General features: G+C 40.8%; 1 protein-coding gene across 4 annotated transcripts; it reads left to right on the top strand.

Annotated features, from left to right (window-relative positions):
- Positions 1–614: 614 nt before the first annotated feature.
- Positions 615–12,541, top strand: LOC129111806 (SLAIN motif-containing protein 1-like). Of its 4 annotated transcripts, none has more exons than XM_054623919.1 (11): positions 615–1,169; positions 2,654–2,790; positions 5,597–5,695; positions 7,390–7,533; positions 7,620–7,733; positions 8,791–8,943; positions 9,478–9,858; positions 10,312–10,323; positions 10,829–10,978; positions 11,096–11,402; positions 11,502–12,541. In XM_054623919.1, the coding sequence occupies exons 1-11, from the start codon at positions 763–765 to the stop codon at positions 11,575–11,577; spliced, it is 1,980 nt and encodes a 659-aa protein (XP_054479894.1). In that variant the 5' UTR covers positions 615–762; the 3' UTR covers positions 11,578–12,541. The 4 variants fall into 4 exon arrangements, with proteins under 4 accessions (XP_054479894.1, XP_054479893.1, XP_054479895.1 ...); XM_054623918.1 differs by having other exon boundaries at positions 5,597–5,701; XM_054623920.1 differs by lacking the exon at positions 10,312–10,323 and having other exon boundaries at positions 5,597–5,701.
- Positions 12,542–17,416: the final 4,875 nt, after the last annotated feature.

Here is a 17,416-nt window from a genome sequence, read left to right as displayed (position 1 = left end):
TTTCCCCTTGTGCTTAATTTTAGATGTTTTCTTAAAAATGTTTTGTCAGCATTTAACTTTTAGACTTATAATATATGTGCAAATGTTTGCCATTTGTAATTTATTAATAACTAAGATTATAATATAGCACTTAAAAATAACAATTGTATTTCTTATCAATTGTTTGTCCAACATTTTCAGTGATTAACTTTTCCCTACCTGCGGATGCATGTGGTTTCCATCATGTAATAACCAGATTCAACCACAAGATGGCGCCAAACGCACATGTTGAGCATGCGTGGCCTCTGCTACTAATTATACTATCTATTAAGGGCAATTAGGTCAACAATTAAATGGATTCTGATAAATGACTTACAATGCTTGGTGCAGTGCATCTGCTAGAAACAAACAAAAAAAGATTAGACAATTGGTTAAAATGGGTCTGATGATGTATGTTTACAGTGCAAAAAAAAAAACCTGCACAGATCTTTTTTTTTTTAGATATTAGATCCTGATTTATAGTATTACAGGTGCCATGACTACCTGTAGTGGGAGTAGTGGGTGAGGGAGGTGGAGGTGGAGGCTGTGCTGGGTGGTGTGGTGGTGGAGGAGGGGTGGAGTCCAGACTAGACTACTCGCTTCACCCGAATAGAAATCAGTGCGAGGATAATGAGCGCCGCCTCCGCAGCTGCAGCAGCTCGGCCCTACCTGTCCTCCGCTTCTCCTTAAGAGTGGAGGTGAGGCAGCGGCTCTGACGGCGTTCATTTTGACTCCTAGTTCCCAATGGAGGCAGCGGTGTTAAGCCATGCCATAATGACGGAGGTGGACTGCAACAGCAACACCGTGAACGCAGAGCTGGAGGTGAAGAAGCTGCAGGAGCTGGTCCGCAAACTGGAGCGGCAGAACGAGCAGCTGCGGACCCGAGCCAGTAGCTGCTCGGGCGGCCCGCACGGGACGTCTCCAACCCCGGCGTGCATGCTCGGCACCACCGGGGGGTACTGCCTCCCCAGCCCGCTGCCCACCCTCATGTGTCAGGCGTCCTTGGAGGATCCTTTCGAGTATTTCCACCGGGCTGCAGCGGAGGAGGAGGAGGAGGAGGAGGAGGACGGATCCGAGCCGTCGGTTCTGGATGAGCTGGAACTTTTGGATTTCGATGCTCTGTGCTGCTCGGACCAATCTGATGAAACATGGTAACTGATATCATTTCCAGCCATGTGTTGCGTTGTGCACTTGCTTCAGTGACCCCCTGCATGCGTGATGTCGGTGCTGTCTGTTAATTGAGCCTGATTGCCTCATTGTGTCTGGTGCCTCCTGCAACACAAAGACACGCGCCGTGGAGGTGATTAGCAGAGAGCAGACGCCACTTGTGATCAGGCCTGCTATCAGCACTGCATTACGCTGCCATTCTCCCTCTGTGCAGGCCACACATTCATATCCAAAATGATTTCACATTGGTGCCTTGCTCTACCACAGTGCCACACAGGGACTCGAATTCCCATGAGTTGGTGTAATTATTTTTTTGCTTTAATGTCTTTCAAAAACCTGCAGAAAGACCCTCATTTATTGACCTCCACTGAAAAAGACATTAAAATGTTGGAAAGACACCAGTTCAAAATCAGGAACTAAAGTTTTGCTCATTATGTTGCACCCTGCAGAGTGGACTGACTGACATGTCATGCAAATAAACCAATTGGAAGCCAGTTTGAATAGTTTAGTTTTAGGGCTGCGAATAAGTTATTCTCATTTGTTCCCATTAATGGAGCCATTTCTGTTAATCAATAAGGTGTTTATTAGAATTTGGCAACTTCAGACTGCTTAGGTTTCTACTCCAACAGTGAAGAAACTCCAATGTTATCAAAGATATTGATAACAATAAAGAACAATATTTGAAACGGATCAACTCATTTTAATTGATCAACAGCTATGCACTGCAAACATTGCAATAGAAATTCGGTCCTGCAATAAATTCCTACATTAATAAAGATATGACTTCAGTTTTTTGTTGCAACTGTTTCAAAGAGGTGTTGATTCAACTTGGTGGCCATTTTTGGAGGCTGCAGTTTGCAGTGCTGTTGCATTGTATTGCATTAAACTGAGAGGTGTTTCTAATATTTGGTCGACCCCATTTATATTAGTGAGGGTGGACACACGGGAGATCAAAGTCCTCTTTGAAGAGTAAAGAGAGGGACTGATTCTGCACTGCAGCACATTTGCATTCATCTTTAATTTGCCGTATTCACATTGCAGACATGTCTAGGAATAGTAACTGAAGTGTGTTTGTGTTTCCCCTTCAGGTCTCACCTGATGTCAGGGAAGGTTGTAATCTGTAATTCAGCTCCCTCCGTGTTGCCTGCAGAGCAAAAACATGTGAAGGAAGAGAATTCAGGGCTGCCATCGTTATCTGATCCGCTCCTCTTCCTCATATCTAACCGGCTGATTAATCTGTGCTGAAAGTAATGATTAGTTGAAGCACTACTTTTTGTAAATGCCTTGCAGAAAAGGCACTTGTGTTTAGGGATGAATATCATGCCTAGTTCAGATGGAAAGCATGGTGAACACCTACATGTTGGCATCAAAGAGATCACAGAGCTGCTAGCATGGCTGCAGACTCTTGTGCATGAATGATTCTCCAAAGTTTGACTCTCAGTATTTCAATCTGTGTTTCTCTTTCCAGGTTGTATGTTCCATCAAAAGCCAGAGTCTCCAGAGACGACACCGTCACATCTCTGCAGTGGTGCCGGCAGGTTCTGGACAGTCCCAAATCAGAGGTGGAGGCCGCCAGAAGATCGCTGTCCCTCCGCCTGGAACAAGGTACGAGGTTGTCGAAACTGTTTGATCACGGAAAGAAAATGACTTTGATTTTGTGCTCTGCAGCAAGAGAGTCGACTGCGCAAGAAACAGTTGTCACAGGGTGTTAAATTAGAAGTTGTGCGTCTCAGAGGAGCTAAGTGAGTGATGTCACACCTTTTGGATTTGTTACCAAACTGTTCAGAGTACTGCTAGAACATTACATATGTGCTCCCAAGAAATGTCACAGCAAGAAGATACATTTTAGGTTTACAGTTGAACCATTTCTGGATGGATATTGTCTCCTTTTAAGGGAGCCAATAGTAAAATAAAATTGCAGATAAAAACAAGGGCTTGGTTCCATTGTGCTTGTCTTGTTCTCACTGGGAGATGCCCAGTACAACCAGCGTGATACAGAAACTGAGTTTGGATCCAAAATGCCTGTTGATACAGTAGCTGGTCGTCTCATTTGACCATTGTTCCACTAGATTTAAAGGGCGAGACAAAAGCCTCAATAGACCAGAATGCAATGCAATGCAGATGCAAGAATCTTCTTTGTTTTAAGGTGTGCAGTTAAATAGTCGTGTTTCCGTGTGTGTGGATGTTCTAAGGGTGAAGGAGTTTATCTCCGTCTAATGAACGATGCAGGAATCGTCTCCGTGGAGTTCAGTCTCAAGAGTGTTACTAATTTCACATTTGTCAGTTTTCCACGACATAGAAATGCATTAGTGGAGTGCTTTATGTTTCAGACTTGTGAACACTTTACCTAGGCCTTACTGTGATCTCTAGATGTGGCTGTTTAGAGGTTATTTTAATCCATTCCCTTTTTTGTTTTCATTAGATATCTTTTACTCGCCCACAGACTCAACACCAAGGCAGAGACAGCTGATTAGATTACAGGATGTAGCTCTCCTCTGGGCTATTTTAAACGGATGTACACAGCTTTAAGGTGTCTTGCCAAAAAACACGTTCTTCACTGACTCACAACATAAATCTTGGCCATAAAGAACTCTTAAATTGTTTCTTGTTAGACTTTATAGCTGGATGCTCTGTCTGACTTTTGAAAGAGGCAGTCTGACACCAAAATGAACGTCAATTTCTTGAGTTTCAACTTAAAAATGATGCTGGAAGCAAATCATTTACCATCCTTTACATACAGAAAAACAGTGTTGCAACTTGTAAGTAGTTGTAGGTGTTGAATTGCATTTGTTTATGTTAAGAAAAGATTATATAGCATTAAACTTCGACTCCCAATAGACTTTTTTCTTTTTTTTAAAGATCTAAATTTGATTAAAAGAAGATATCATCTTTTTTAATCCGTACATTCTTCTTCTTTGCCATAACTAGTCATCTACATTACCCACAATGCAACTCGACCCCTGACAGTTCAGAGATTTTGGAGAGATATGTTATGCTACTATTTTTGTTACTCAGTCTTCCAATTATATTTTCTTTATTAATTAATTAAGCATTTGTTCTATAAAATGTCAGAAGAACCGTCTTACATGTTTTAAATGTATAAAAGGTGACTAGATCTAAAGTTACCTCTCCTTCTTCACTTCAAAGTGACTAATGCTTCTCAGCAGGACAGTAGACCTGACAGACTGTAATCTGTCCACTTCTTGTAGCCTTAAGCAGATCAGGCCCGGGGTCACATGACCTGCGTGTCTGCATGATTACATGCATCACTTAATTATGTCATGCACCACAGAAGAAGAGGAAGTAGTAGAGGAAAATTTGAGCAGACGTGCGGCTGCTGAGCTCAATATTCCAGCCAAATATTCGACTGATATCTGAAAAGTCGAGACCTGTGAATCCATACTGGTGTCTTGGGTTTGCGTTCCACGTTGTCATGGTTACTGCATGTGCCTCCAGGGATTTAAAAAAAATAATAGATTTCATGTCTGGCGCTTTATTGACGGCTAACCTGGAAAAAGCAGATTATAGGTTATCAATCCAGATGTCAGCTTGTTGAAAGAGATCCTGGTCTGATTGATGAGTCACTGTTTGGGCTTTCAGTGTGTGCGCGGAGGCAGAGCGGAGGCAACGGCTCCCACGGCCTCAGCCGAACAGGCAGCTTAGCACCCTGAGGAGATGGTGTGAGGCTGCTCTGCCACGCTTTCAGAATAAAGTCTGGAGTCTTTTCAAAGAAATGTGTTTGTGCTGGACCGCTCTCTTTTGAATCAGTGGTCAGTTAATGAAAGCTCCCACATTTACTGAGGAGGTCCAGCACTGATGTGGTTCTGGTCTGGTTCTCAGTTCATCACAAAGATGTTGGATGGGTTGAAATCAGGGGTCTGTGCAGGACCGTAGAGTTCCTGGAACGATATAGACATCATGACGTTGTCTGGTGTGCAGATACTTCTGTATAGATCTGATATTAATATTCGTATCAAAGCATTCAACTTCTGACTTTGAGATATGGCCAAATACTTATTTCCTTTCCTGTTTCCTGGTTGTTCAAATGGTAAAGCCTTTTTTTTTTGTATACTTCTGTGTGAAATAAATATTTGACTTCTCATTTTATTAAGAGCTTGGGTGCAAAAAATGTAGATTAAGACAACTAGATTGATTTAACTGACTATTTGAGTTAGTCTTTGGTTGTTTAGATGGCATAATTGTGTGTCACGATATCTAGATAAATTATTTCTTCCACTGAAAGATGATAAATTATCATGTTGAATTATCTCCCAGCCCTCTGAAGTTGCACCAGCTGGGCAGCTAGTTGCATCAGAGGCGGTGAGGCGACACCTCTCCATGCTAACGCTTCTCTCTCTCTCTCTCTCTCTCTCTCTCTCTCTCTCTCTCCCCCCGCGCTCACTCTCCACAGTGGGAGAACGGGAGAGCCGTTGCCATGGAAACCGTTTACATGAAAGGAATGCACCCTTCTCCTTTGTAGCGTTTCGGCGACTTATATTCACAACGACGGGTAGCAGTGAGAAATTCTCATCCTGCATATTGTAACACAGGCTTTAATAAGAGCAGAATATTTGTATGCATCTTTATTCCCAAGATATTCATATCACAAACCAGCTGAAGTTTCTCCTCTACATCTAAGTGTGTGTGTGTGTGTGTGTGTGTGTGTGTGTGTGTGTGTGTGTGTGTGTGTGTGTGTGTGTGTGTGTGTGTGTGTGTGTGTGTGTGTGTGTGTGTGTGTGTGTGTGTGTGTGTGTGTGTGTGTGTGTGTGTGTGTGTGTGTGTGTGTGTGTGTGTGTGTGTGTGTCTACTAAATGCTCCGTAGTTGTGTGTGTGTGTGTGTGTGTTTGTGTGTGTATGCAAGCTGCTCAAACAAATTGCTGGATAAATAAAGTTGTATTGTATTGTATTGTGACACTCTGCACCAGGTACAGCTGCAGCCTGTGAGCGAGCGGCTCTGTTCAGTTCAATACAGCTTTGTCCTTTTGTGCTGAGCACGTGTGGAGCTGTTTGAATGGAGCAGTTGGTGACAGTCACAGTGCTGGTGAGGTAACCGCTGCACAGTACTGCCCTCTCTTCAAAGATGCTGTGTGTGTCTGTGTGTGTGTGTTCTTTTCTGTATTTGCAGTATTGTTTGGGTTTTGAGGTGAGAGTGCTTTTTTGAGGGTTTATTTCAGGAATTGTCTTTAATGTTCTGAATAAAGGGTCAAGTCAGTCCGATACTGGTGACCAATAAGGATGTAAAAAATGATTGTCGTCTGCATACAGTGTGCTTCTTTGAAAGTATTTGGATATCCATGATACAGCGGCTTTAATTTTGCAAAAAGAAAGAAAGATAACTTTTTATCCGTGACAGACTAAATAGTTTATCAGTGTTATTTGCTTTTCTACATATTTCCAGATCTCACTCTAAATTGCTTTAATCATCAAAGAGAACACATTTGGACACATGCATTATGTGCCTTTTTTCAAAGTTATATATATTGTTATAATATTAACACATCATTCCTCACTGAGGAAAATAACATTTGGTCTTATGCAACCACATTGTTGTGAGGGGAGGCAAGGTGGTGCATGGGAAGTGTAGTCTTAATACTGAGAGGCACACTTGGGATGCAAGAGTTAAATCTGAATAAATGAGTGGAGAAATATAATCAAATGCTCACCAACATGAAAACCACAAAAGAGGGACCATGTTTTGGAGGAATGGTGTTCCTCCCTCCAGAAGAGGTTAGAGACTTCTTAAAGCTCCCATTTTAGGGCTTTACTACCATCACATCTACTTGTGATTATTTTTTTTTTTACCAATGTTGCGTTTGAATTTAGGTACAACTCAAGGTATCGCTTGTTTACACTGTTAAACTACAAAGGTTCATTTTTACTTGAGTGCAGCCATTTGGAGAAAAGTGTCTTTACAACTGCCATCTAAACTTTCAGTCAATTTTGTACACATAGGTAAGAGCTGCAACTGTTTGAAAATAGGATTTTAAAAAGTCGTTATTTCAATATATAAAGAGACGATCCCTCAGCTCTACCTGTGTCACCTTAACGGAACTTGTGTTTCAAAATAATGTCTGACTCACAGATTTGGCACCTTGGTATTTATTATAAACCACTGATGTTTTTAAGATAATGGTTTTCTTTGGTATAAATACATATCCCTTCTGCTTTTTTCCCCTCCTGCTTACCCACCCCCTCCTTCCTCAGTCTCCAGGTGGCGTAGCTCCCTGTCCAGCCCCTCTCCCACCTCCTCCCCCGGCCCTCCTTTGAGTCGAGTGGCCGGAGTGTCACCCATGAGTTCCTCCCCTTCATCCAAACCCTGCTCCACTCCGCAGTCATCTGAACGACATGGTAACTCAGGACTTTGACTCAAATCCTTTTACCTCCTTAGCAGCTTTGACAAATCAAATTTCTCTTTTTATCCTCCCTCCCTTTAGCTCCATCCCTCTCCTCCCCGCTCCACCCGGTCCTCCATCGGACGCTGAGTCCTGTAGGGAAGGATCTCTCCCCGTTATCTGAGAGGACTCCCACGTTCCTCCCCGCCAACCGCAGTAAGCCTCACTGCTGCTTCTTCCAATGCTCACACTTCTCAAACACCCGCTGAACATCAAAGTGAATACTCTATGCGTTTATAGTAATCAGAATATTAATGTGCAGGTGAAACACGCTCAGTATTCAACTGGGTCAGCCACAAGCTTTTTACATATTCTTTCTACTGTGTTCTTACGGAAGTCGTGGGAGTCAGAGAATATATTTCCACCGCAGCTTCAAGCTACGTTTCAGTCGCAGAAATAAAACCGTGCCACAGCCTTTTGTGCATTATTCGTGATGGAAAAAGATACTTTTCCAAACACTGCAGAGGGTAAAGCTGCAGGGAACGACCGAGGCCATATTGGAGATCTGTTGGATGTCTTGTGTAGTGACTGCCACAGGGGCTCACTGGTGGTCTTTTAGCTCGAGGCTTGATTCCATGACAGCATTAAATGTTGCTTTCTTTTTTTATATATCTTGTGTGTTGTTCCAAAAACAAACCTGCATTCATCTATGTGCCCCATTTATGTGTTACCAGTCAAATATTATGTTATTCAGGCCATAGCCAGGGTTTTAGAAATACAAATTCCACCAAACGAAAGTCGAAAGTATTTTTTAAAACACATCCAATACAATGTAAGTGAATTTGTTTTATTTTTGTAAGCAGTTAATACTGTAGGGACGGTTTCAGTAGTTCCAGAGAACTAACATCACAAATATATGAGAAAACGTGTCAAATTTGGGTAAAAGATGACCTAAAAAAAGGCTCATAAAGGGTGTACAATACTTCAACACACAAGAGCAAAATGTAAGAAGAAGAATAATACGAATGATGGGAAGGATTATTTTAGAGAGCAGTCAGAATTTGCAGATATAAGGAATATCATTAACTGGGGAGATGTTGGTATAACCTCTCTGATAGTATTTCTGCCTCACAGGTGCTTATTAGACTCTAATTCTCAGAGGGCTTTTCTTAATAATGAGCGTTGTTGAGCTGCAGTGACGGTCTCATTTGTTTAACTCTGTGGAGGAGAAGTATCACCAGTCAAACTGATTTCTTACATTTTTGTTTTGAAGGCCGCATCCTCCGGCACTCCGCCCTCAGTCCCCAGTCATCCATGGACAGCGACCTCGGTGCTTCAGTGCTGGACGACGACGACTCCATCACTCTGGGATACAAACTGCAAGACCTCACAGACGTCCAGGTTATGGCCCGACTGCAGGAGGAGAGTAAGTCATTGACTCTGCTTCACTTCTAAGAACACACAACACGAAGCAGTGCACTGGTTTGGCTCTGCATAATGACAGTATTTCTGTCTCCAGAACAGATCCTGCTCTGATAAATGGTGTGTAATTACAAACCAAATTGCAGAGCTTTTTGTCCCTCTGCATGCTGGATGTATTGGTCTCTTATTTCAGTTGTATCCAAACTAGGGGGTTGCAGAGACATTGCATAAAAAAACTGAGTTTATCTTAAACATAAACCTGCTAAATCTACTTTAAATAATTTGAGAACTTCAATAGGATGATGGAGTTCATGTTTTATGTGTTTTGTAGTTGTCTCTTTGTGCACCAATTGATTTCTTCTGCTCTCCATCTTTCTCTACTCCTCCCTCCATTCTAATAATTTAACATATGGCACCAGATCTCAGAGCTCATCGCTACTTCAGCTTCATTAACCCCAGAAGGTGATGATGGTGTGTGTGTGTTTGTGTGTGTGTGTGTGTGTGTTTTGCACGCTGGTCCTCATGTCTCGCTCCCCAGGTCTAAGACAGGACTACGCCAGCACGTCCTCCATCCTAGCCAACCGCCGCAGCCAGAGCTTCAGCTTCCAGCTCAGCCAGCTCAGCCAGCTCAGCGCCGGCCCCGACCTGGACGAGGAAGACGAGGAGGACGACGAAGACTACGGCCTCCTGCCCCCGCCGCAGCCGCGCCTCACCCGCCTGCCGCACTCCCACACCTTCTCCAGCATCCGAGACTGGCGAAGAAGCACCAGTTCCCTGTCCACCCCACCTTCCACCCCCTCAACTCCGCCATACCCTTGCGCTGGGTTCGCCTTTCAACCTCAGCTCCAGTCCCAGCACCAGGGACTGGGACTGGGCAGCCTCTGCGCAGTCGAGCAGCTTGGCTTCAGACCAGGATCAGGTGAGAAAAGATCTGTCATACCTTCTGTACGCTACCTGCCCTGCACCAAAAGCGACTATCTAATGTAGCATTTGGCAGCGGAAGAGGCAGATATTTCTCCTTTTAGAAGATGGAGGAGAACAAAATCGAGCTAAAAAGAGACTATTGCAACCCATGAACTCAATTAAAACACTCAGGTATTTTAGTATCGCATTTCCATGAAGTTAAGGGACTTGCAGGAGACAGACGAGAATAAACAATAGCAGAAATGAGTCTTCTGAGTCTCACTTTCATTTTTTGTGTTGAAAGTGAAGTAGAAACACGCTGACTTTGCAATATACAGCTCTGATGGCTTTCAATAGAACTAATCAGTTATTTCTTTTGTTTATATGTTTTTGTACGTGAAACATTCATGTGTGTGTATTTTTTGCGTGTGGCGTATTGTAATCGGGGCAACTTCATCACGGCATCCAGCCGAATATGAGAGTAAGTCGACGTTTTTCAATAAATTCAAAGTCTTTTAACCTCACAAACATTAATCCAACTTTTAACACATCTATTTTAAACCGATGAATTCATTACCTTTAAATATTCTTTCTCCCGTCTTTCCTCTCTAATGACTGACCCCCACTGATGTCCTTACCACTTAATAATAACTCTGTCTAAGCCTCTTGTACAAGCACTTTTTAAAGCCTTCAGACTGGCGTGTGCTTCCGTTTCAGGGCGAGAGAGAGTTTGATGGGATTAGGGTTAGGAGTGTATATCGGACTGAGGGAGCTGGAACCCGGTGTTACGGTGAAGGAGATCAGGGCCAGCTTTATGCTCCGTCTTAGGGCACGGAGTCGTAATAAGGAACACGCATGACCGACATCAATACAGTATAACGGTTTATTTTAATTAGGACGGTAAACGGGTCTATTTTTACATCACAATCTGCCTTAATGCGTTGTTTAACTTAATTCACGGACGTTTGTTTGTCTGCCTCTGTCAGATAAGCTGCGACGGAGCATGCCTAACCTTGTCAGAGCTCCCAGCATGCCTAGTGTGCCCAGTCCAACCAATCCTAGCGCTTCCCCTTCTTTGCTTCGTAACAGCTTAAGTTTTGATTCGTCCAGTGGGCTGGCTCGACTGCAGTCTTCCAGTAAGATACAGATTCTCTCATTCCAAGTGTTTTAAAGATTATTATTATTATTATTATTATTAAGAAATAAACACGCAAAAGGATCTTATTTAATCGTTTATCCCCACCCGTCTCCAGTCCCCTCCCCAGGCCAGCTGCAGAACAGGGTCCAGAGCGTCGGGAACTTCTCCTCATTGTCACGGCAACCACTGAAGGCCACCGCCTACGTCAGTCCCACCATCAAGGGCTCAGCCTCCATGCCGACCCCCACCAGTTTACAGTGTCTGAATAGCAGTGGCATCCCTATGCTGAGTAAACCTCCAGGTGGAGGAGGGACGCCTGCCTCCGCCCCAAACACGCCCCGCAGCAGCCTGCCCCGCCCGGCCTCCTTTGTCGGCACCCAAAGCTCCACCCCCCGGAGCAAAGCGGGCCAACCATCACGAAGGTAAACCCTTTAATTACTGGATGAATATAAATAATTGTTTGCGTTGTCAAACGAGTACATGGTAAATATCGTAATCTGTTCTTTAATTATTTTCCACAGTTTACTGACGCCTCCAAAGAGCTTGTCCACCCTCAGTGCCCTTCGTGACAGCAACTGGAGAGACGGCTGCTACTGATGAATGGATGAATGGTGCAGTAGTGTGTGGTGGAAGCCCCGCTGGCTGGGGTAACTCACTACACCTCAAAATAAACCTTTTTCCTTGGGGACATTTGAATGAATTTGACCAAAAAGTAACTGTAACCTTAGATCCTGCATAGAATAGTTTCAACATTATCAAAAAAGGGCCACAGCTGAACTGAACTCCCATGTCATCCATACAATTCTATGCAGAATTTCTTCTCGGGAGGCCTGACTTTACTGACAGGTTGACACTCTGGTCCGTGCCAAGAGGGAGTTGTTCCCTGTTGCCCTTGTGCAATAAACCACTGGCTGTGGGGTACTAGTAATACTAACCTGCTGAACAGGGCTGCCAGTTTTTAATGAAATAAGCCTCACAATACTGTATGTATTTATATATTTATTTTAAATTAATTTTTCTTTTTTTTTTTACTAATCAGGTGTTTTCCCTGTGGCAACAAGCGCCAATGATGCTGCTAAAAATGAGTCAGTTCCTGTTGGATTTGGGCACATTTGGTCAAATTTTTACAAGACATGAAAGTACGGATTTGTGTACAGTTAACTATTAAGCGTGCTAATTATAAAATTATTTATATAATTATATATTGAATTAACTGAATTTTAAATGTGACCAAAAGTAAAATGCCTGTGTGCGTTTACAAAATTGTCTCACCATAAAAGCTGTGCATATTAACACTGTTCTTGTTGCACTTTGTGTATATATCTCTGAACTCACTGATATTTGTATGTTCTGTTTACTAATGTTTGCACTTTTCTTTACATCTGGATTTAGGGGGAGATTTCACAGTTGTTCACGGCATAATGTAGCACCCGTGTTTGTTATATTGTTTTTAAATGGCCGTCACCATGGTACATTCCACAAAACTCCTGACACTTTTGTAACTGTGATTGGCTGAACATTTTAATAAAGAACACTGAATTAAAGTTTTCCTCCTTTTTTATCTATATTTTTATGCACAGCCTTTATATTAAAGACATTTAACATTTTACTTTGATTCCAGACATAATTGTATTCCAAAAACAAATTTGAGTCATCAAAACTCGAATATGTTGGTATGCAACAAGCTGTAATAATAGTGAGAGATGTTGCCACCTAGTGGTTGAATAGTGACTGGCAAACAAAACCTTCAATTTAACTTTAAATACAACTTTTCTTATAAGCAAAATCTCAATGTATTGAACCAGAAGTATAATGTATAGCTATTCTTTATGCTATTAAATTCCAACAAACAATTCTTAAAGAGCTTGATTGAAAAAACACTATGTGTTAACTGAATAAACAAAGCAGTCTGTCAGTCACTTTGACTCATGTACTCTTAATAAATTGTAACTTCCTAAAATAATAATCAGTTTTTGGTCTTCAGATGACTTGGATAACATGATCTTTTTTTTTTTTGTATTATTTTAGTCGTTAGTCCTTACCAATAATGTTTATAGGATTATGGTTTATCTTGAATCAATAAACTTATTTATTAAAAAAGAAAAACTGAAATATCACATGGTCATAAGTATTCAGACCCTTTGCTGTGACATTCATATTTAACTCACATGCTGTCCATTTCTTCTGATCCTCCTTGAGATGGTTCTACGCCTTCATTGGAGTCCAGCTGTGTTTAATTAAACTGATTGGACTTGATTAGGAAAGGCACACACCTGTCTATATAAGACCTTACAGCTCACAGCGCATGTCAGAACAAATGAGAATCATGAGGTCGAAGGAACTGCCCAAGGAGCTCAGAGACAGAATTGTGGCAAGGCACAGATCTGGCCAAGGTTACAAAAGAATTTCTGCAGCACTCAAGGTTCCTAAGAGCACAGTGGCCTCCATAATCCTTAAATGGAAGAAGTATGGGATGACCAGAACTCTTCCTAGACCTGGCCGTCCAGCCAAACTGAGCAATCGTGGGAGAAGAGCCTTGGTGAGAGAGGTAAAGAAGAACCCAAAGATCACTGTGGCTGAGCTCCAGAGATGCAGTAGGGAGATGGGAGAAAGTTCCACAAAGTCAACTATCACTGCGGCCCTCCACCAGTCGGGGCTTTATGGCAGAGTGGCCCGACGGAAGCCTCTCCTCAGTGCAAGACATATGAAAGCCCGCATAGAGTTTGCCAAAACACACACGGAGGACTCCCAAACTATGAGAAATAAGATTCTCTGGTCTGATAAGACCAAGATTGAACTTTTTGGCGTTAATTCTAAGCGGTATGTGTGGAGAAAACCAGGCACTGCTCATCACCTGCCCAATACAATCCCAACAGTGAAACATGGTGGTGGCAGCATCATGCTATGGGGGTGTTTTTCAGCTGCAGGGACAGGACGACTGGTTGCAATTGAAGGAAAGATGAATGCGGCCAAGTACAGAGATATCCTGGAAGAAAACCTCCAGAGTGCTCAGGACCTCAGACTGGGCCGAAGGTTCACCTTCCAACAAGACAATGACCCGAAGCACACAGCTAAAATAACAAAGGAGTGGCTTCGGAACAAGTCTGTGACCATTCTTGACTGGCCCAGCCAGAGCCCTGACCTAAACCCAATTGAGCATCTCTGGAGAGACCTGAAAATGGCTGTCCACCAACGTTCACCATCCAACCTGACAGAACTGGAGAGGATCTGCAAGGAAGAATGGCAGAGGATCCCCAAATCCAGGTATGAGAAACTTGTTGCATCATTCCCAAGAAGACTCATGGCTGTACTAGCTCAAAAGGGTGCTTCTACTCAATACTGAGCAAAGGGTCTGAATACTTATGACCATGTGATATTTCAGTTTTTCTTTTTTAATAAATTTGCAAAAATTTCTACATTTCTGTTTTTTTCTGTCAAGATGGGTTGCTGAGTGTACATTAATGCGAAAATTTTTAAAAAAATTTAGCAAATGGCTGCAATGAAACAAAGGGTGAAAAATTTAAAGGGGTCTGAATACTTTCCGTACCCACTGTAAGTGTAAGAAGGTAATGCAAGATTAAAGTGTGTACTAAGGAGAGTAGTGAAGTTTAATACAGACATTTATGTCCCCCTCAGGACAACATCTGTTCTCATGATAAGGGATCAAGCAAACCTGCAGCACAAGATGGCGAGTGGACAAAGTGCACATTTTAATTTATTTCAGGGTGGTTTTTAAAAGTGCATTTAAACAGGACAAACTATATACTATATACACACACAGCCTTTTATATTAAAGCCCCTAGCATCCAGCTGTCATAAAAGAGGTAAAGCTAAGTTAAAATATTGTAATGCGCGAGCTGCTATAAATAGCGCAGCGGCTCTCTGTAGCGTTGGCTGGTTAGTTAAGAGCGTGACGTAAATGAACCGATCATTCTAACATAAGTGTGATCTGATCAGGTCCCTTGTTTTTAGTTTTAACACTTTTATCTGTAGATATTCACGTGAGTTAAAACCCAATAATTATATTTAAACGTGAAGGATGCAGCTCCAGCTATTGACTGGCAGAAGAAAACTTACAACCTATTCTTTATGATATTAAATTCCAACAAACAATTCTTAAACAGTTATATGAAGCCTCAGGATTGAAAACTTGTCATGATAAGGGATCAAGCAGATTATTTATTTCAGGGTGGTTTTTAAAAGTGCATTTAAAGAGGACAAACTAACGCATTAAAGATTTATTATATAGTTTTCCTCATTTTTTATATATATACACACACAGCCTTTTATATTAAAGCCATTTAACACTTTACTTTGATTCCTGAACTTGAATTAAAATGCTCCTGTTAGTGTGCAACAAGCTGTAATAATAGTATTAGAAATGTTGCCACCTAGTGGTCGAATACTGGAGATATTGAGTGGCAGAACAAAATTTACAACCTATTGTTTATGCTATTAAATTCCAACAAACAATTATATGAAGCCTCAGGAGAACATCTCATGATTGAAAACTTGTCATGAGGGATCAAGCAAACAATGTTAAGTTTAGTCTAAAACAGATGATCTTAGTATTTTATGCCATTAAAGTGTCATTAAAATATTAGATTTACTTGATAAACTGTACCATCTGTACACCGCTTGAAACTGCAACAGTAAAATAAGCTAATATCATTATTTTAATTATTGCGTGTTATGCTTCGCTTCTATGTCCTCCGGGCTAGAGGAGCATCTGGAGAAGAACAGGAAGCCGGTAACAACACCAGGTAAGAAAAATGTTGTCTGTTATTGTTCCAGTAGGTATAATATGCAATAAAAAATTCAGATTATAGAATGTCATAATAAATCAAGAAAGAAATAATACTATCGTCTTCCACACAAGTATTACATTAATAGTATTGGTAGTTTAATAATGGTGGATATTAGCATGAAAAACAAATGTTGTAAAAAAAAAAATGTAATAGTCAAGTAAGCCGTATAAATGTCACTGAGATTATAATAGTATGTCAAAAAAGTCATAAAAATATGGTATAGTATGCCATTAATATTTATAGTATGATATTATTATGATATTATAGTTTGAAATACGAGTATAGTATATTGGAAAAAGGAAAAAGTAATTCATAGTATAGTATATCCCAGAAGTCCACGGAAAGACTTTTTATAACATAACATTTATCGACATACTATCATTTGTTTGAAATGACTGGTGGTTCTTGTTTCAATACTTCTCAGGGGTAGTGAAATTTGAAGCACTGCCCGTTGTTTTTTCGACATACTATACTATGACTTTTTCTGGAATGCAACGCCATGACTTTGTTTTTCGACTTTATCCGACATACTATACTATGACTGTTTTTGTACATTTTTCGACATACTATACTATGACTTTGTCCGACATACTATACTATGACTGTTTTTTTTTACATTTTTCGACATACTACACTATGACTGTTTTTTTTACATTTTTCGACATACTACACTATGACTTTTTCTGGAATGCAACGCCATGACTTTGTTTTTCGACTTTATCCGACATACTATACTATGACTGTTTTTGTACATTTTTCGACATACTATACTATGACTTTGTCCGACATACTATACTATGACTGTTTTTTCACATTTTTCGACATACTACACTATGACTGTTTTTTTTACATTTTTCGACATACTACACTATGACTTTTTCTGGAATGCAACGCCATGACTTTGTTTTTCGACTTTATCCGACATACTATACTATGACTTTGTCCGACATACTATACTATGACTGTTTTTTTACATTTTTCGACATACTATACTATGACTGTTTTTTTTTACATTTTTCGACATACTATACTATGACTGTTTTTTTACATTTTTTGACATACTATACTATGACTGTTTTTTTTACATTTTTCGACATACTACACGATGACTTTTTCTGGAATGCAACGCCATGACTTTGTTTTTCGACTTTATCCGACATACTATACTATGACTTTGTCCGACATACTATACTATGACTGTTTTTTTACATTTTTCGACATACTACACTATGACTTTTTCTGGAATGCAACGCCATGACTTTGTTTTTCGACTTTATCCGACATATTATACTATGACTGTTTTTTTACATTTTTCGACATACTATACTATGACTGTTTTTTTACATTTTTCGACATACTATACTATGACTGTTTTTTTTACATTTTTCGACATACTATACTATGACTGTTTTTTTACATTTTTTGACATACTATACTATGACTGTTTTTTTTTTACATTTTTCGACATACTACACTGACTTTTTCTGGAATGCAACGCCATGACTTTGTTTTTCGACTTTATCCGACATACTATACTATGACTTTGTCCGACATACTATACTATGACTGTTTTTTTACATTTTTCGACATACTACACTATGACTTTTTCTGGAATGCAACGCCATGAC

Source organism: Anoplopoma fimbria, chromosome 22 (genome assembly GCF_027596085.1).
Source record: "Anoplopoma fimbria isolate UVic2021 breed Golden Eagle Sablefish chromosome 22, Afim_UVic_2022, whole genome shotgun sequence".
Lineage (NCBI taxonomy): Eukaryota > Metazoa > Chordata > Actinopteri > Perciformes > Anoplopomatidae > Anoplopoma > Anoplopoma fimbria.
Note: the sequence above shows the minus strand (reverse complement) of the source record. Positions and strands in the feature narration are given on the sequence as shown.